Raw genomic sequence first — 20,109 nt, forward strand, 5'->3', positions numbered from 1 at the left:
ATTACTCTCCGGTATTAAAGCCAAATCACATTCCTTAGTTCTAGTTGGAGGATCACTTGTGATTCAGATGTTTTTGGAAGCTTTTTTAAAAAACAAAAAACCAAAAAACCCTACTTGTTTATTTTCCAGTCATAAGATATAAAATCAACAGTAAGCTTATTTACAATAAAATGTGAGATACAAAATCAAATATTGTTGTACAGTGTGCATTAGCATACCATTGACTGTGTTTTAGTATTTTTATTGATCTCTTGGTACTTTTAAGTTTTTAAAAAGAAAGTGAAGTTTTGGCTTTGCTTAAACTGAAGTCTCATAAGTTTACATGCTAGAAGATATCAAAGTTTAGCATATTTGAAACACGAACTAATACACCATGTATGAAAAGAGAAACGTTAATGAAAAGCCAAAGTTCTTTTGCAACACCTTCTTTCTAAGCCAGAGTTTCATATGTACTACTCTACTAATAAAACGTTGTAAATAGTATAAGAAGCATCATTTTATTATCATCCTATGTCTGTGGTGTTTAAAACCTTTTGTAGATCCGATACGCTTTCCAATATCTGTTCTAGGACAGGTTAAGACTTGAAAGAAACAAAGAATACAATCAGTATCTCAGGGAAAGAGAAGACTGGAATGAAAGGTTAAGAAGAGTAGGAAAGAAGCACGAAGAGGTAAACCACAGACAGAGATTCTCGACTCTTTCACCGTTCACAAACCCATTATTTAGACTTTAAATTTAGAATTATTCTGGGCACGGCATGGTATGGGCAGGCTAATATTTATAGCTTGTTGAAATATAAAATTAATCCTGTTTTTATTCTTAAGATTTTATTTGGAAAATGCTGCATGTGTCACATCCTTTAACACTGCCCTTGTTATCTTCTTTCCCTTTTTTAGCTCTATGAAAATGGGGGGTGGGGGTGGGGATGGATAAAAATACCCAGTTGCAGTGAAGATGTGGCCACTCATTCCATCCTGATTTCTTTGCATTTATGTATTTATTTTAGTCAGTTAAAATAACAACATCGATTCTGATATTCACTATAGTACGCACTGCAATATTGCCATTTAATAAGTGGTAGTAACATTATGTTGCCTGATTTAAAGCCTGCTTTTCTGGGTTGGCATTGAAATGGCTTATTAAAATTGCAATGATTAAAGGCTTCCTTTGGATTTAGCTTTAAAAATGTTTGTCTTTGTGTTAACAGCATGACACAGACACAAACAAAAAAGGCATTGCTGTCACCAGATCCCAGCCAGCATTACATACCCCAGCATTACAGCCACCAATAAGAGATGAAGAATTCTTCAAGAAAGATGCTTGCACTTCTACAGATACCTTTGAAGAGCTGTCAGACAAGAGACAATCAGTAGATCAACACCACGAACCAAAGAATGACGTTGGACATGGGGACACCCTGTTGCACAAACAACTTGATGAAGTATTGAACATTTCCAACAGAAAGCACCAAAGACTGGATAGCAAACCTGAGACCTTTTCTAGAAGGCACCACAGGTTTGATGAAGGTCATGATCCTGAAATAGATGATGAAATGGACCCTAGATTTCGATATGAAAGCGACTATGACAAAAAGCCACTGAGGGTCTTTCATGCTCAAAGGTAACTTTAACTTCCTGGCACTTTGGGCCAAACTAGACATGACACCTTTCTGTCACTCTGTGGTTTTTATAAGAACTAATAGCCAATATGAGGGTGTTCTATTTTTGTTGGGATTGTACTGGAGAGAAAAAGAATGGTGTGGCCCTTCTGAAAATCTCCCCATAACCCGTTACCAGACTTGAAAGAACATTTCCTGTTTGTGCTCATTCATAGCAACTCCTCAGTCTGCTATTAATATCCTTAAGAACACCTGACTGCTGATGATGCATTTAGCATCACCTCTCCTTTATTGTGCAAAACAGGCGCACACTGTTTGGCAAATTACAGAAATAGAGCCGTCTCCCTTTTCTGTCCCTATCCATATGTTAATTGGGTGAAACAAACCACCTCCAGCCCAGAAGAAGGATTTTTGTAAACTTCATTTTTTTAGCTAAGGCTGGCACTGGAATATGGTGTGGTAATACCATTACTTCAGTTCAGTTCAGCTACTGCATGTGATTGTGCTTTTAGAGTAGAACATTATGTTCTACCATACTAAGTCTGCATTTCTATCCTGGGTGCAGCTGTGCAGCAGTTTTGAAAGGGAGGGGAGAACATAAATATGCAATGGACATCAATCCACACACCTCTGTGACTTCATCTCACTCTGATTCTTGGCCATTTTCCTATAAGCTCTGACAACTGTACTACCTCTGTGGGTTACGTAGTCAGAGTGACATAAAACTCAGTTATGAGAAATGTGTTGTTTTTAAAACGGTCTACAATTACTTTCTGAGAAGGCAGGATTTTTGTTATCTGGCTGTCCAGAACTTTAGCATAGATGAGGGCCCCAAATTCCTGCCACCTTGTAGCAAACACCTGTGAGAAACCTGTTTCTGGCAATTACCGACACCTCAACTTCTTCATTAGTTTTCCATCTTTTCTAAAATGGTCAGTTTCATTGGGTTAAAAAGAGCGATTTCTTCTCTTTGATCAGAAGCAAAATTGCCAAAAGATATCACAGTTTGAAAAGGTAAAAATACATAGGTGTTATGCAGAGGCTATCGTATAAGAGATTTTACCTAAATCCATGATTCAGCTTAGCAGTTACAAGCACATGACTTTAATGTGCATTCCTTTTTGATATAGTAATACCTCCGTGAACCTACGCCTTGTCTAGCGTCCATTCCGGTGAACCTCCGCAGCAAACCTGAAAGTACCGGAACGAGTTACTTCCGGGTTTGCTGGTCGTGCATGCACAGAAGCGCTAAATCGTGCTTCACACATGTGCAAAAGCGCAAACTGCTTCGTGTGTGTGCGCAGACTTGCCACTTTGCCCTGCGTCCTTTTCGGCTAGTGGCTGGGGCTCCAGAACAGATCCCGGCCGCAAAACAAGGTACGACTGTATTTTCTTCTTATGGTTGTGTAATGTGCCCTTTGCATTAGAAACCTTTGCAGTTGCTTATTTTGACCCATCTGCAATCCTTAGGGATGCAAATTTAAATTAAGGTTTGAATTCTTTCGATAACCAGTGAGTTGCTAGGGGCAGCTGGCCTTGCCCTGAACTGGAGTTTCTTGACAGGAGGATTGCATACTAAATGTAGTTTGTTTTGATTGGCCTATTATCTACTTCTTTCTCATGTCAGAAGCCAAGGCACTAATGAGCAAGCACAAGCTCCTGCTGGCAGTGTCCCATATGCAACAGGACTAATCATTGGTATGTATGTATGTATGTATGTATAATCTACCTAGTGGGGGAAGTTGTGTTGTGATAACTGCTATAATATGTTATACCTTTTGTTGGGATTATAGGTAAAGTAACTTATAAAGGTTAGAGATTGTAAAAAGCCCAGAGTACAAAGTTAGAAGAAATGTTTCACCCACCTGTTCCTGTCCTGAAAACATTTTAATACAAAGCTGAAGAAAAATGGCTGTGTTCTAGCATTTTAATAAATTGCTGTTTCTGAAATGGAGCACCAACAAAATAATTAAATAATAAATAATTATTAATAACTAATAATAATTTATTATTTATAACCCACTCATCTGGCTGCATTTCCCCAGCCACTCTGGGTGGCTCCCAACAGAATATTAAAAACATGATTAAACATCAAACAGTAAAAACTTCCCTAAACAGGGCTGCCTTCAGATGTCTTCTAAACGTCAGATAGTTGTTTATTTCCTTGACATCTGATGGGAGGGCGTTCCACAGGGCAGGCGCCACTACGGAGAAGGCCTTCTGCCTGGAATTACAGTTCAAGGGCGAAGCCATGTGGGAGATTTGCAACTGGATCTCTTATGTTTTGTTTTCTCTCAAGCTTAAGTGCCTCCTTGTGAAGGCATGACTACATTATTTTGTAGTTGCTTCACTCTGACAATTGTTCAGCTGCTTTTCCAACTTTGACACTAATGTGAAAATGGTTTGAGCTGCCACATCTACGAGAAATAAATACTATTAAATTCAATGTGATTAGGATTTTAACCTTGGTTACAAACTATAGAGTGCAAAATATTCTTCGGCACAATGATGTTCAGTGGGATTTGTGCTTATTCATCTTTGGTCTGGATTGTGTCCAAGGCAGGAAGAGATCTATAGTTCATTTTTGTTGTCCAAGTAAGAGAACAGGGGAAAGAGGTTTGGAAAATGCATTTCCTTGGAAGTAGTGATTTTAGGAGTAGTGGAATTGCTGCAGGTGATAGAGTTCTGCTGTGTTTATGGCACTATTTTAGCAGAATCTATGTATCTATGATGCTAGAAGAGTAACTTGTACGTATTTTAGCTACTATCTTCATTTTTAGGTGGTCAAGACAGAGAGCTTATCCAGAGAAGAAAAGAGCAATATAGGCGAGAACTGATGGAACAAATTGCAGAGCAACAAAGAAATAAGAGACGGTAACCAGAAGCTAGTAGACTAACAATAATTCAAATTGATGAGTGATAAGTATTGAAAACTTTGTGAGAAATATGAAGGGAAAATCTTTTTATTACTAACAACTTGGTATAATGTATTAATATTTAAATCTTAAAAGTTTCATTTTTCCTCCCAGATTGCTTTCTTATCTTTTGAAAGCATGTCCTATTGCATCTTCAGAATGGTAATTAATGCAAGGATAAGGAAACAGGGATGATTTTTGTCTGGTCATTTCTGCTTATGGAAACCTAACTCTGTATAGAAGCTTAAGGTACCTCTTAAGTGGTACCTCGGGTTAAGAATTTAATTTGTTCTGGAGGTCCATTCTTAACCTGAAACTGTTCTTAACCTGAGGTACCACTTTAGCTAATGGGACTTCCCGCTGCCACTGCGCGATTTCTGTTCTCATCCTGAAGCAAAGTTCTTAACCTGAGGTACTATTTCTGGGTTAGCAGAGTCTGTAACCTGAAGTGTCTGTAACCCAAGGTACCGCTGTAATGGGAGGCAGAACAGAAGCCTCAACCTTGGTTCCTCCCCCTTCATTTCAGTATGTGTCCCTTGAAGATTGTTTCACATATATGTAATGGAAAGTAGGAAGGAATTCACATGGGAAATATAATGAGGGAGATGGTTGACTAATCACTAGACCAATGTAATCTGAAGCAAGTTCCTACTGGTTCTTCAAAAACTTATATGTTCGACTGTTAGGAAAAGATTATTAAATTAAAGCATAAATGAGTTATTTTAACTGTTCTGTTCTGAGAGATCCAGAGATCACGTGGTGCATTGGATGAGGGTGGTTCAGCTTGAACGAGGGAGGCATGGGTTCAAATCCCAGCTTGAGCATGTAACTCACTAAGTGGCCTTGGTTAAAACTCTGCTTCTTAAGTCAGCCTAACTCTCAGGATTGTTCCGATGATAAAGTGAAAGGATCCATTGTATGCCACCCATTGTTCCTTCAAAGTGTGAGATACAAATGTTTTATTTCTGTCCTTATGTTTTGTGTGTGTGTGTGTGTGTGTGTGTGTGTGTGTGTGTATTTCTTTGACAGTGAAAAAGAGCTTGAGCTCCCAGTTGCTGCATCTGGAGTTGTAGACCCCGAGAAGAAGGTGAGGAATTTTAATGTTCAGGTCTTCTCAGGTTTAGCTAACCATTTTAAGATGTATCTGTGTCAATGTGGTGCAGTGGTTAGAGTGTTGAACTGTAACCTGAAAGTATAGAGTTCAAATTCACACATGGCTATGAAGCTCACTGGGTGAACTTGGGCAAGTCACAGTCTATCAGCCTAACCTACCTCACAGGGCTGTTGTGAAGATAAAATTGAGAAGAGGAAAACCAGGTACATGGGAATGGGCATCCAGTTCCCCACACCTGTTGTACAACATAGTGATTTGAGAACTCTTTAGGACTCTTTAAGTTGCTTCCTAGTCTTTGATATAAAAATGAAATGCCTTTGTTTTGGGGCAAGTAAATGACTGAACAAAAGCCAGATGGCAGTGCCTCTTTGTAAGCAAGGAGAGTTAACTTTTTAGGTACTCAACACTGGATGCATTTGTGCCATAATGAATCATGACTTAACATGATGTGCGTATGCCACAGTGAGCCTTGGGCTTGCGCATTTCCCCCTCCCCTCACAAGCAGCTGGAAAGGTAACTTTGGAGTCTTTACTATTGGTTTCTCTTAAACACGGCTTGTCATTTTATCCAAAGCAGGGAATCGTTTTTTGCGATGAACTATGATCAGTTTCAAAACAGGCTGACTACAAACCATGAGTTAGAAAGTTGCCTTGTTAAAGCTAACTTTAGTTTCGGTCAGCCCTGATCCCCATTTTTGACGAAATGATAAGCCACTTTGTTTAAGGAAAACAAAACAAAAAAAGCTTTCCAAGTTCCTCTCCTGGCCATGAAAGGGGGGGGGGGAGTGTGCAAGTGCAAGGCAGGCTGCGACTCATGTGAGTCCCAATATACTATGGCTTATTGTGACACTTGAACATTGTTGGTGTAAGTTGACACAGTCTCTTGACAGAAGGTACTCAACTTATGTAAATCTGTCAAAGGACTTTGTGAAAATAATCCTGCTGTACACAGAGCCTCTTTTCACGAGTTTCTGAAGTCGATAATTCTTGGATTATCAGCCTAGGAAAACCATAATATACTGAAATATCGAACCACATAAAGGCCTGCCAAATAGTTCCTGCTTAAGCTAAGAAGCTGTTTCTGAACAGGCTAGTATCTGAAGCTGGTGGGAACCAGAAGTTTCCATGCTCAACTAGGGACTGTTGCATGCAGCACTTTTTGGACAATGCTGTGTTACATCACACCCAGGTGTCCTCAATCCCATTGTGAAGTGGAGGCTAGTTTCCCCCCCATAAAAAACCCGCAAACAACCCCACCTCAGCAAAGCTAGCCACAAACCTTTCAGGTGTGTTGGATGGGGGGAATTGGATTGTGGGCCAAGTGCTAATGAGGAGTTAAATAAGGGTCAAGGGGTCTTTCTAAGGGAAGGGGCAGTGTCTGGACAGGTCCTGTACTGTCAATCATACTTTCTATGTGAACAAGGGGCAGAGGACCCAACTATTTTTGCACATAAGACACACAATGATTGCTTTGGGGAATTTGTTGTGGTAGAGCACTCAGTGGAGCATGTAACCTTAGAAGAGGCTATGAAAGAAGGTCTAGTAAATGTAAATACCTAGTAAATACCTTGTTAAAAGAATAACTGGGGCGGGGTATAAGCATCAACATTGTATTAGGTGACTGAAAGTTGGCAGTACTTTCCATCTATTTAAATTATTCTGCTGCCTTTAAAAGTTTTCCTTCTGGTATAACTATGTGGGCTAAGCCCTAGAAAAGAGATCATGGGAAAAATATAAATACGTTTCAATGTGCCTCTGACTTCTGAGAATTAACATAGCTCAGTATGGGAGTATATGTAGAGCTTTAGCTAGGAGGAACAAGTGCAGGCATATGATACAAGAGGTCCCTGGTTAGAAACAGAGTAATAGTTATATACTTGGATATCTGGCAGGGATACAGGGGGTTGTTTGCTTAGGCCTTTATTTCTGCCCCTTAAAGACAGTGCCCTTTCCCAGTCTCCAGATTCATCTAGGTCCAAAAAGCAGTCTGAAAAACTTGCCAAAAGAGGGAAACAACTGCTAGTGCTCAGGATTCCCCCTTGGATTCTGACCAAAGAACTAGACAACTTTCCTTGTATCAGGCAGAAACACTTGCAATTAAAAATCTATTAGAAATTGGGTGTAGTCCACACTTGCATTGTACTAACAATATTGTATATACTGTCTTGCAGCTAAGTGAAGAAAAGGTAAACGTTTAAACATATTGCTATTTTTGTCAACAACTGTTCTACCTAGATGGGTGTATAGTGCCCACTTCAGGCATGTGGGGTTCCAGAGCTATCAGCATTTTTCTGGCCATAAACATGGTGATACAGAAATTCAATAGGAAATCAATCTTCACAAATCTCTCTGAGACCTTTCATGTTACATTACTTTTCAGAGTAAGGTTTTCAACATTCTCAGTAACAAGTTACACAGTAGCTGTTGGGGAAACCATGGAGTAGTTAGTGGCATAGTTTTGAAACCTACATGCTTTTTGAATTAAGTGCATGGTACCACCTCTTTTTCTTTTGTATCCTCTTCCAACCGTCAATAAACATTTTTATTTAGCAGAGTTATAGAGTGTACTATATTGTGGTGTTCTTAAAATGAAAAGCAAAAAAAAAAAAAAAAAAGCATTAATAAGATATTGTCTAAAATAATGGATATCTATAAAAAAATAATTTGGTGGTGTTTCTTAATAGCTAATGTTTTTTAGAAATGTTTATTGGGCATATTTCAATATTTTTCTCCTTTAGATTAAATGCTATAGTACGTTGCTTCTTCTTTGAAATAGCCATTTCCAAATTTTCTAAGATTAACACAAGTGTTGATTATCAATTATATTTTTTACTAGCATGTTCAACTAAACATTTAGCATGACAGTTACTTTGTGAAAAATAATTTTATACTAAAATTTCAGTGGGTGATATTTAAAGCACTACCTTCCTTTTGGAAAATGTTATTTTCTGAAATGGTGCATAGTACTTAACTAGTTTGAGCACCCTAATAACCTAAATAATCAATCAACTTTTTTCCATAGCCTAACCGACTGAAAGAACTGGGATTAACACCACGAATATCTGAGGAGAGAATACCACCAGAAAGACCAAGACCAGCATTTCAAACTCCTACACCTGGACCTACCTCCTTATCTGCACCTCCTATCTCACCTGTGAATGAAGAGTTCCACAGAGGGTTGTCCACTACTCTTGGAGAAATGTTGGCTCCCAGGTGACTTTCTGTAGTGTTTTCTTTGCTGTTGTCTGATGTTTGGGTACATGTGAGGTATCTAAGTCTGTGGCAAGAGTGGCTAACCCTCAAGCCAGGAACGTGATCTGCATCACCCCCAAGTGGTCTCTCCCCCCCTCCCCAAAGTTCCAATCAATTTTGGTGGTAGCTGCAAAAAGGGAAAAACATTAAGTAGACAAAGTGCTGGGCAGCAGCCCAGTGTTCTGATGGGAATGCAAATCACCTCCTGCCCAGTCATCAGATCCAATCAAGCATCAGGTTTCTGAAAAGAGCAAAAAGTGTATTAAAATAAGCGATTGTATTTTATGTCACTACCATTCCACAGGCATGGAATAGAGAGGGTTGTTTTTTATCAGAGGCACCATCCAGTAGAAGTTTGCAGTGTCGTTTTCCATGCACTACTTCATATTGCAGTAGGCATGCTATGGGGGGGGGGATCATTTTTCAAGCAGCCAAATATTTGGCTACAACTGGAAGCACTTAGTGAAGTATATTTTAAATCTTCTGAAATAACTGTGTAACAGCTATAAATGCATAGCGCTATATAAGTATCATATAAAAAGACACTGTGGGGTGGATATTGGGTCCTAAAGGTAAAGGAACCCCTGACCATTAGGTCCAGTCGTGACCGACTCTGGGGTTGCGGCGCTCATCTTGCTTTATTGGCCGAGGGAGCCGGCGTACAGCTTCCGGGTCATGTGGCCAGCATGACTAAGCCACTTCTGGCGAACCAGAGCAGCACTCGGAAACACCGTTTACCTTCCCGCCAGAGTGGTACCTATTTATCTACTTGTACTTTGATGTGCTTTCAAACTGCTAGGTTGGCAGGAGCAGGGACCGAGCAATGGGAGCTCACCCCGTAGCAGGGATTTGAACTGCCGACCTTCTGATCGGCAAGTCGGTTTAACCCACAGCGCCACCCGTGTCCTAGAAGCACATAAATCAGGCATAAGTACGTTTTGCCTTGTGATAAGCCTAGGTATTCAGAAGCAGTGCACTTTACCAACCATCAAAAGGGGGCAGTGATTAGAACGAAGTTGGCATGTTACTATCAGTGAGAAGCATTAACTGATTCCTGCACTGCAGGGGGACGGACTGCATTCCCCTTGGGACACTTCCAACTTAAGATTCTATGATCAAGTGACAGAATTCCTGCATGGAAAAAATGGCCAGATATTTTTGTTCACACTTTTTCTTCTCTCGTGATGAGGCATGCTTCAAAAAGCCACCTTTAAAACACACTGTCATTTTTCTTTGGATTTAGGATTGCACCGTTACCGCCTCCACCTCCACCACCAATTCTGATTGATAACTACAGAACTCCATATGATGATGCATATTACTATTATGGTGCCAGGAACCCTTTGGACCCCAGCCTTGCATATTGTAAGTTGATTAACCAAGTGGTGTAGAACTATAGTAATGTACTCTCTGGAGGTTGTTGCCTCAGACGACATTCACCAGCTCAGTTTCCTATTATTAAGAATGATAGCCAGTCATATTAATACATTAAATTCAGTTTTTAAAATATTAACAATCATGTTTATGTTTTAGCTGTTTACACTACCTTCATATTTTATGATATGGCTCTATAGAAATATTTCTATAAATAAATGCATCTTTACATTACTGTCTGGCACAGTTTCTTGACATGCCAGCATTTTATGTTCTTCAGATAATAAACTAACATATTAAAATAACTGTCCAGACTGTAAAACACTAGATTAAAGTTTTGGATGTCTTGATTGTTTTAGATGGGCCAGGTATAACAGGGATGCAGCCTTCATCTGCACCTCCACCTGTAGATACTGTTCAAAGACCTCCTCCTATGACTGCGTAAGTACTGATAAGATTAGTTTAGCATTGTTTGGCTCTTTATTTGGGAATGTGAGTTTTAAAAAAGATGTTTTTATTGGAAGATTTTCCATAAGTAACAAAAGTACATTCAGTGTCTCTGTTTTTAAATTGTAGCATCCTTCATACAAATCAAGTACAATCAGCTTGAGACATTTTTTGTTGAAGACAATGTGGAGTTGGGGGGGGGGAGGGAAGAAAGTAGAGAGAGAGAGAGACATTTAGGAGAGGGGGAAGGTGAAAGAGACATTAAAATTTCATTTTTACATATATGAGTGGAGCTTTTTTTGGCAGTGTCACTTGGACGGGTGTCTTATTTTTGTTGGCAGAGCAAGAGGTCAAAGGGCCCAAGGTAGGGTTGGTGGCAGTTGATTGGTAGCAGTGTGTTTTGTTTGTTGGAAGTGGGTGTTGTTAGCCATATTGATTTTTATGTTGTCAGGAAAGATCGGTCATTGTCTTCTTGTATATGTAATAAGGGGGGGGGCAAACAAGGGTACAAGCATTCTCTTTGGTTTGTCCCCATGATAGTTTCAGTTTGCTGGTTAGTTTTTTTAATAGGGCGGTTGCCCATACAGTTTGATACCAGTTGTCCCTGGACACTCCCGATAGGCCCCTCCAGTGTCTGGTTAGAGGCACTGCTAGCTGCTGAGAGTAAGTGGTTTTAAGTTCTTTGCCATGTTAATGTGCGTTATTGTCTTGGAATATATTTTGTAGGGCCTATTCTGGAGTTGCTCCTCTTACTTGTTTTGCTATTTGATTTTGAAATGGAATTGTGGAAAAATTGCCAGCTTTCTGAATGTAACTGCAAAACTGAAACCACTTTTTAGATCATAAATTAACATTGTAGTGAAAACTAATAAAGTAGCACCTGAGAAAGACAATTTCAATTAGTAACACACTTAGGTTTTCTTCAAAAAAAAACATTGCATTTTTACTCTTTTGAATGCAGAAGTAAAATCGGAGCAAGAATTGCAAATGACAGGCCAAAAGGTCTGGGTATGTTTCCCGAAGAAAAACCAAAGACCTCAAAAGAGGCTACTTTAGCTTATCAGCAAGAATTACAACAACAGGTGAGAAGCTTAAATTTGTTTGGAATTTTGTTTGAGAGTGCTTAGACTTACATTGAATTCAATATTAATTTTTATCGTATTAATGAGACATGTAACACCAAATGCTGATACTTTTTTGCAGATAAGGGAAAGAGAAGAACGTCGCAGGCAAGAGAAGGAAGAAAAGGAACGGTATGAGGCCAAATTAGAAGCTGAAATGAGAACGTACAATCCTTGGGGCAGAGGAGGTGGTGGTGCTCCTCTCAGAGATAAAAAAGGAAACCTCATAAGTATGTTTGAAATCAGGGGATTTTCTTTTTACTTTATCTATGTTTATGTCTATATTTATTTATATTTGTTGAGAAACAAATGACACTTGGCAGGAGAGTAAAATGGATGTACTACAGCGAATTTACAGCATGGAAGAAATCAGCTCTGTTTATTTAGACAGTCAAACAGTAGTTTTGCTTCTTTTAGTGGGAGCTGCACTGACAAGGATTATATTTTTGGCAAAATGTAGCAAGAGGTGGCATTAGGAATAAAAGGAAGACGTATAATGGAGGAGAAATTACTGTAATACACAAAAGACAGGCTTATGAGTACAGAGACTTCCTCCCACACAAAGCTTTTTAGAGTCATTCTTAAACATGTTTACCAGTCTCATAATTGAGTCTGCTTCTTGTTTTATATTGATAAAGGATAAACATCTAATTATGGCTAATTTTTTTTAATCTTCTTTAAAATACTGTGGCTCTCCTGCTAGTAGTTTGGAATTTTTATTGTGTTTATTAAATACATCTTAATCAGAATGGTAGTTGATATTTGCCAGCTGTAGCATAAATAATTTGCAAGTGAAGAGATGATAAATCTGGAGACAACTCTGTTAGTCAAACGGCAGAAAACCTCAATGCATCAATACATTAGAGTTCTGAGACCTTCCACTTATGGCTTAAACTTAGTGCTAACATCTTCTTTAATAATAATAATAATAATAATAATAATAATAATAATAATAATAAATGGATCATGACAGATTGTTTTGGATTTTTAGTGAGCTTTTACATAAAGCACACACTACACAGCACATATAGCTCTTATCTTGGATTGTGGCCTTTGTATTTCCTTTTAACTGTAGATCTGGAAAAACATTTCTTGGTTTGGAACTGTGTCATAAACATGCCTCATGTTGGAATAAAATATTATACATGGCTGTTTCCCCCTTTTCTTCAGCTGACTTGAATATGATGCACAAGCAAAATGAAGATGCATATCATAATCCAGAGGCACGAGTATATGAAGATAAAAGGGCAATAGTATCTGTTGACCTAAGTTTGGCCTCCCCAAGACTTGAAAATACAGATGAATCTTCAAATAAAATAGCAGGTTTAAATAATACCATATTTTCAGTTGCGAATGTGTGGTGTGTCCCTGATGAATGACTGTACATTCTTCCTATGCTGTACTTTCCACTGAAGACAATCCTGTATGTTTCCTTGAATCCTCTTGAATGTGGTTTAGTTAGCAGTACTAGAAACTGTTTGTATGGTTGCACTGATAAATATTTTTGTACTCCTGTTCTCTATTGTGAAAGCACTCTGTGCATGCCCAAGGGGGTTCCTTGCGCATTTACACGGTGTCCGCCATCAAACGAAGAAAGAGAACAGGAAGCTCCTCAGTATGCGTTATAATCACTGAGTCATGCGTAAATTATTTCCTATTAGTGTTGTCCCCTTCTTTCCTTCTCCTTTTGCATCTGAATACCAGTGTTCAAGTTCCAATATTCTGCAAGGAAGAAAAGAAGCATCAGTCTTCCAAAAAAAAAAAAAGTTTCATTCTTGACTTGGTTTTTAGTTAGTGACAATTAAGAAGGAGCTCTTTTAAAGAGGTAAAAAAATGCTCAAGAAAATATTATTTGGGAATAAGATAGTTAGAGCTTGATTATGTCCACCTATATATTGAGTACTTGCAACCCAGTCATAATATACGGTACATTGTAGCTGTGATCCAGAAAGCTAGTGCTAAGTAGTCTGGTGTGCAGATATCTCCAATGCAATGCATGCAGTTTGGTCGCCCATGGGTATTTTATATTTTTACTTACTAGTTGGTCACAATGAAAACTATTTTAAAACATGGGATTATACATCAGTGTTCACAAGCATGGAGCATGGCAAGGTATATAGTATGTTTAAATGCATTTTTTGGGTTAGAGAGAAGAAACATAACCTAATTGTTATATTTTCTTGTTTTGTCAACCACATGGAAGTGCTTGGAGGCGGATGCCAGGATTTTCAGTTTTGTAATAGAATTACTTTCTAAATTTACAAATGTATTTTTAAAGTAGAATTAAGGGGGAATTCAGAAATCAAATACTGAGATTACTCTTGCATGTGGGGTTATCAGATGCATTTTCCCCATGTAAATAGTTATTTTTTAAAATATTAATAAACTGAAATATACGGCAAACCTTTTTTTTATAGCTTAAAACACCATGGACATAGTGCACAAATTCAGAGAATTCCCACAAGCTCAAAGGAGCCAGTTTCCACCATCTCATTGCCTACACCTGTATAGAGATTTGTGCACAGACTGAGCAGAAGGCTCAGAAGGGGAATGGAAGATCTGCACATATGTCACATGTCCCCATGCCCTTTGCTTCATGCACATAGCCTGGTGCAAGTCATTTATGCTTTGACAGAGAGTGATTTAAGTATTCATTGACCTTCCATTCCCCCAGTGGCCTGTTCCACAGCCTGCATGTCCACATGCGTAGGCAAGGAGAATAGGGGAAAGAATTTCTTTCAAGGATCTGGAAACTGCTGTACAGTGGTACCTTGGGTTACAAACGCTTCAGGTTACAAACTCTGCTAACCCAGAAGTATCTGCTCCGGGTTGCGAACTTTGCCCCAGGATGAGAACGGAAATTGCGCACCAGAGGCAAACGTGCAGCGGGAGGCCCTATTAGAGAAAGCGCGCCTCAGGTTTAGAACGGTTTCGCATTAAGAATGGACCTCTGGAACGAATTAAGTTTGTAACCAGAGGTACCACTGTACATGATTTTAATTTGCTCCCGGTGGACCAGATGCTGTTTCCTTTTTCTTTCATTTTTAAGCTCAGATAATTCAGGCGTTTTAAGTTTTGCTGTTCTCACGCTACAGCACTTGCTGACTGGTTTTGTTGGGAGTTTCACATGTTTCGAAGTTTCATTGGGTTAATGTCGCCAGCATTATAGTATTCTTTAAAACAAGATATCAAACACAAGTTTGAAATCTTCTGCGAGATAACAGGTTTAACAATGCAAACTATTTCTTTTTTAAAAATAGGTTTCACATATACACAAACATCCCCATTTGCTCGTGGTAACATTTTTGGTGAAACACCAACACCAGAGCAGCTTAGGCGGCAAGAATCGTATAAGAACTTTCTTCGTTTCCAGGTGAGTGTGTATTAAGTGAAATAAAATATTTTTCTAATTTAGCAAACCTGTATTAATGAAAATAAAATTTAAAGATTTTGCAAAGCAGTGCTGCTCATGGCTTTAAACACACACACACACACATATTCATATAGTATTCTGTATGTTTATAATGAATCCATTATCCAAAAGCTGATTCTTTTATATAGCCAAACGAGCACCATTTGCACATACAAAGCCAGTATTGTCAGGCTTGGGGAAAACCCCAAATCTGCAAAACAAACTCAATTTTTTAGAAGGAAAATTGAGTGTGAAGGCAGGGGTGGGGAAGGGGCTGAGCATGAGCATGCTTTGTGCCCACCAAGCTGAATGCCAAGAGGGGTAGAGAGGAAGTCCCCTTGCCCCTGGTATGTGTGGAAACGGAATAACATAGAAAAGGGCTTGGCTGGCAGGAACCTTGCATGGGAGAACTTCATACTGCAAAATTTAGTCGCAGTAGGAAGCAACACAAGCAAAACAAGACTCAACTGAGTCTTTTTTCCACTAGAACAGTCTAACCTTTATAACCAAGGAAAACAGCTTGGAGTGGATGTTTTTACAGAAGGCTAAGCCTAAACCTTTTAAAACTAAGCTGACTCTAACTAGCTAGATCTGTGTTGTGTGGAACTGTGTTTATATATAGTGAAATTTCCTTTTTATCCCCTCTCCAAAACTAGAAATTTTAGTCTAGTTTACTATGTCCCCTCAAGCTTATCTCCTAGGATGGTGCTGAACACCAGGTTTCTACAGACATCCTACCCCTAGAATTTAGCTCCTGAGATAAGTTCTTACAGGATTTGGCTCCTAACACATAGTCATCTTACTGTGCCCTTATTAGTTGGATAAGTTTTAAATAAGTGGATGTTACTTTCCCTCTCCTTGCATGTCGTCTTAACTTGCCTTGATGCTTTGTCGACTGGGGCCAAGACACTTTTTCAGCTGAAGCTCCCTGTGGCTTGAGAAGGTGGGGTTGGCATCCTGTATAGAAAGGGGGAGGTGCATAAGTCTGTCTGGTAGATGGTATCAAGGCAATCTCTGGTTATTAAATAAGACTCAAAGCAAAATATTGTAATGGATGGAAGACTTTCCTTTATCTGTGTGTGGGTAGAGATGGGTAGACTTCCACTTACAGCCATGATGCAGATCTTAAAATAGATTTTATAATCTCTGTAAAGGCTTGAATATTCTTAGCTGCTCTTTCTGGCCAATAAATATTTGGTCTTTTCCTTCCTAGATTGAGGAGAAAAGAAAACGAGAAGAGGAAGAGCGTGAAAAACGAAGACTTGAAGAAGAAAGGGAAGAAAAAAGGCTAGCTGAGCAGAGGGCTAAAATACAGAGAGAATATGACGAGGAAATAGAGAGGAAACGAAGGAGAGAAGAAGAGGTGTGGTATCTGACTTCTATAGATGTGATAGGTTTCCTCCCTTAAAAGAGAATCAGGTGCCCCTGGAATAGAGTAAATTCTGGTGAAATCTCATTTTAAAAAAAAGACTCAGTGTAATAATCATAATACTAAAATATGTCAAGGAGGGAATTGCTGAAAGTAATCTTCCTTCACTGTACACCAGATACTCACTTCTTCCTTCAGGACTTACTAGTTAACTAGTGACTGAGAGGATTATGTTTATTTGTTCATTATTATTCACCCCACAAATTAGACTTCAATCCCACAAAGGCATTAAAGCAAGGCTTACTGATTTCAGTGGGGCACATTTCTAAGAAGAACATTCTGAGTGTTAGGCTCTTTTCAATAATGCGTGTTCTCTGTGTACGCCACCTGTATACATTCACTGCAGTGTTAGGGCAACTTTTGCAGATACACCTCCAGTGCAGTCATGTGATTGCTCCTGATTTTTAAGTGGAAAAGAACTTTATAGTCTCTGTATTTTTCAAATTGCAGTCAAAGTTTGCCAAACATACCAGGGTTTGTTTTTTTGTTTTGCTTTTTGCAACATCACATTTTTTTATCTTCGTAGCAAAGATTAAAAAATGAAGAACTGTATCGATTAGCTGAAGAAAGAAGAAAAGAGGGGGAGAGAAAAAGGGCGGAAGAGGAAGAAAGGCTGGATAAACAGCTGCAGCAGAATAGTGAAAATGAAAGACAGGTAATGGTTGGAGAAGAAAAGGTGATCATATTTCATAAATTCTTTCCTTGTTGGCTTGGATTTGAGGAGGGTAATTTTTTTCTCCTCCTTCCCCAGGTCTACAGTTCTCATAAAAATGGGTTCTAGGTGTGTGTGTGGAACCTCCAGAATGGCTTTCTGAGGGGTGGAGGAGCTGTAGTCTGAGGGGGAGAGGAAGAGTGAACTTCTGTATGAGGAGTTGGGGAATCACAACAGCTTAATCAGTCCATAATACTATGCACTCAACACGATACACCAAGAATATAATATCATCACAGGCACAGCTTAACATCCAGAGTACAGGTCTTCTGATCTATTGTACTACTTTTGCTGTGGGACAGTGAGGAGGTACTCGTCTGCGACTACTATTTGCATATGACCCCTGCCTCTACATATGGCCATGTGAAGAAGCCTTTCTTGCAACCGTTCCCACTTACAGGACTTTTCGCTTCCAGTAGCTAACTAACTGTAGAACGATTTGCTTGTTTCAACTGTGCTATGACACTATTACTATATACATTATTGGCAGAGTTGTGCCACTAGTTGACTATATGTCTATAAGTTTCTCCAGGCTTTGATATGCACGTTGCACTTTAATTTGCTGAACTAAGTAAAATTGTCCTTTATATTTGCAAGCTGGTTTGGTGTTTTGGTTTTGTTGTATTACAATCATTATAACACTTGATACTTTTTTTGTACAGTATATATTATCCTCAAGTAGCATGACAGGGCATGGTACTTGGCTTTGACTGATAAACTTACGTAGCGACATAGGATGGTGGGGATGAAAAGATATTTTGATACTGATTGGTTTATATTTTTCCCCTTTATCAACTCACACTTGGAGAAACCTAGTCTTCATGTAAGTCCTACATATTTTTAGTTTGGGTATTAACTTGAACATCAACTGCTATTTTCTGCCTTCCACATGCTATGACTGTACATTGATGATTGATACCCATTACTGTTTGTTTTGTCTTGTATTGAGGCATCTCCTCAACTACCACCGTTACAGTATTTTCATTTATGCAGAGAACCTCTTCTTTCATATTACTAGCATTTTATCTTTAAAAAATTTCATGAATTTTGAAAACAGTTGAAAGAACCGTAAATATTCCATATGTATATAATGAAGTACACTCCTTTTATAGCTTGAATTCAAAAGAATTAGACACCAAAGGCTCATGAGTTTAAAGCAACAATTTGAACTTTGAGTTCTTCTAATGCTTCTGTTATTTGGTGGTGGAACTGTGAGGAGTGGGGGGTGGGGGTGGAGGGTCATGAGCACCCTCAACAGACACAGCTTTCCAGAGGGTTCTACAGTCATCTGACGAATGTATTGAGCATCCATATCTGGCTAGGCCTGTTTCTTAAAATGACAGTTAAGGACATGCAAATTTCATTTCACTAGCTCCTTCCATCTAATCCACACCAAGCCTAATGAGATAAATTTCTATGCTGTCATAACCTAGATTATTTTTATCCAAGATATATCATATCAAGATTAATATTTTAATTTGCTGAATTTCAGCTTTTCAGATTAGCGTTTCAATGGTAACATTCAAAAATACTGTACAAGCATTCAGTTACTTTTGCATGGGAATGGATGGGATTGGATGTGTAGGACCTGCCCCCTGGTCAGAACACATGACATGCTTAGAGTCCTCTGTTTTCAGTACAATGGATAGATGGGGTTTACAGACTGCATGATTGGAGTTTATATGTGAGGACCTGGATATGCTCTGACCAACATATGGAAGGTGCAGTGGGTGGGGCCTCCCATAGCAGTTATGACCCCTTTTCTTCCCAGGGTACAAAACTGAACTCTAAAAGGGCCTGTATTTATTACATAATGTGAAATAGCTTCATCCTATAAAGAGAAAGATAAGATAAATCTATATATGCTAAGCAGATATTACATGTGCAGAGAAAAACCTGTGTATATCTTTTGCAATACATTCAGTATCCAATTTCCTTTCTCTTCCTCACAGTTGCCCCCACCCACACTGTAAAATTTAAAAATGGTCCAGCAAGGGATTATGCTGCCTACTTCTTTGCTGAACCTCTTTCCTCCAATGGTGCATCGCTGTACATATCCCATAGACTTTGTGTATTCATTATTAATAAAAAAAACTTCTGCGTAGTTGGAATGTTCATAAACCTTCCCAAAAATATCAGTGCAGCTGAGTCAATTGAGGTTCCTAATCAACTGAAGTTAGAGTCCTTATCGTTAGCAGCAACAGAGAATTTAAACATTGGAGTATACATTTAACAAACGACTTTTAACTTTATCTATCTATCTATCATCTATCTATCTATCTATCTATCTATCTATCTATCTATATGATTTTAGGGTAAATGGGCAAGCTTTCTTTCCCCTACATTTCCTGTGCATTTCGTTCTTTAATTTCCCAGTACCCCTCTCTTTGTAGCCATAGATTCCTAAAAGATTAGCCAAGTGGGCTTTGCTTTTGGAAATAGATGCTGACAAAGCTTATTATCTCAGATGAAAGACTTTATTCGGTGTATAAATACTTTTGAGTTGCTATTTAAGCAGGAAATTTTAATCTTCTCACCCCTCTCCATTTTTTTTCAGATTTCTAGACAACCTTCTCCTCTCATTCCATCTCCTCAGAACAAAGCTGTTGTAAAAGAAGAAAGGGCTCTTTTAGTGGAGAGCCGTATGTCTTACTATACACATGTATGTTTGCCTTTTATTCAAATATAATCCGTGAATGTATTTCTGGCACTTTG

The 20,109-nt window shown here is 38.7% G+C and overlaps 1 protein-coding gene across 16 annotated transcripts in view; it reads left to right on the forward strand.

Moving 5' to 3' along the window:
• CSPP1 (centrosome and spindle pole associated protein 1) overlaps positions 1-20,109 on the forward strand; it is a 56,471-nt gene that overhangs the window by 20,038 nt on the left and 16,324 nt on the right. For 8 of the 16 annotated variants that reach the window (XR_013840510.1, XM_079983052.1, XM_079983045.1 and 5 more), the window contains 15 exons: positions 570-671; positions 1,209-1,621; positions 3,247-3,317; positions 4,400-4,493; positions 5,564-5,636; positions 8,670-8,860; positions 10,143-10,264; positions 10,633-10,714; positions 11,682-11,802; positions 11,924-12,071; positions 13,012-13,164; positions 15,102-15,214; positions 16,467-16,616; positions 17,209-17,337; positions 19,952-20,056. Coding sequence is in view for 15 of the 16 variants with exons in the window: in XM_079983052.1 (XP_079839178.1) it covers positions 570-671; positions 1,209-1,621; positions 3,247-3,317; positions 4,400-4,493; positions 5,564-5,636; positions 8,670-8,860; positions 10,143-10,264; positions 10,633-10,714; positions 11,682-11,802; positions 11,924-12,071; positions 13,012-13,164; positions 15,102-15,214; positions 16,467-16,616; positions 17,209-17,337; positions 19,952-20,056 (2,067 nt within the window). In the remaining variant the exon portion in view is untranslated. Of the gene's footprint in view, positions 1-569; positions 672-1,208; positions 1,622-3,246; positions 3,318-4,399; positions 4,494-5,563; positions 5,637-8,669; positions 8,861-10,142; positions 10,265-10,632; positions 10,715-11,681; positions 11,803-11,923; positions 12,072-13,011; positions 13,165-15,101; positions 15,215-16,466; positions 16,617-17,208; positions 17,359-19,951; positions 20,057-20,109 lie in introns of all 16 variants that reach the window. The other 8 variants (XM_079983056.1, XM_079983059.1, XM_079983051.1 and 5 more) reach the window with 5 other exon arrangements.

Source organism: Podarcis cretensis (genome assembly GCF_951804945.1).
Source record: "Podarcis cretensis genome assembly, chromosome: 7".
NCBI lineage: Eukaryota > Metazoa > Chordata > Lepidosauria > Squamata > Lacertidae > Podarcis > Podarcis cretensis.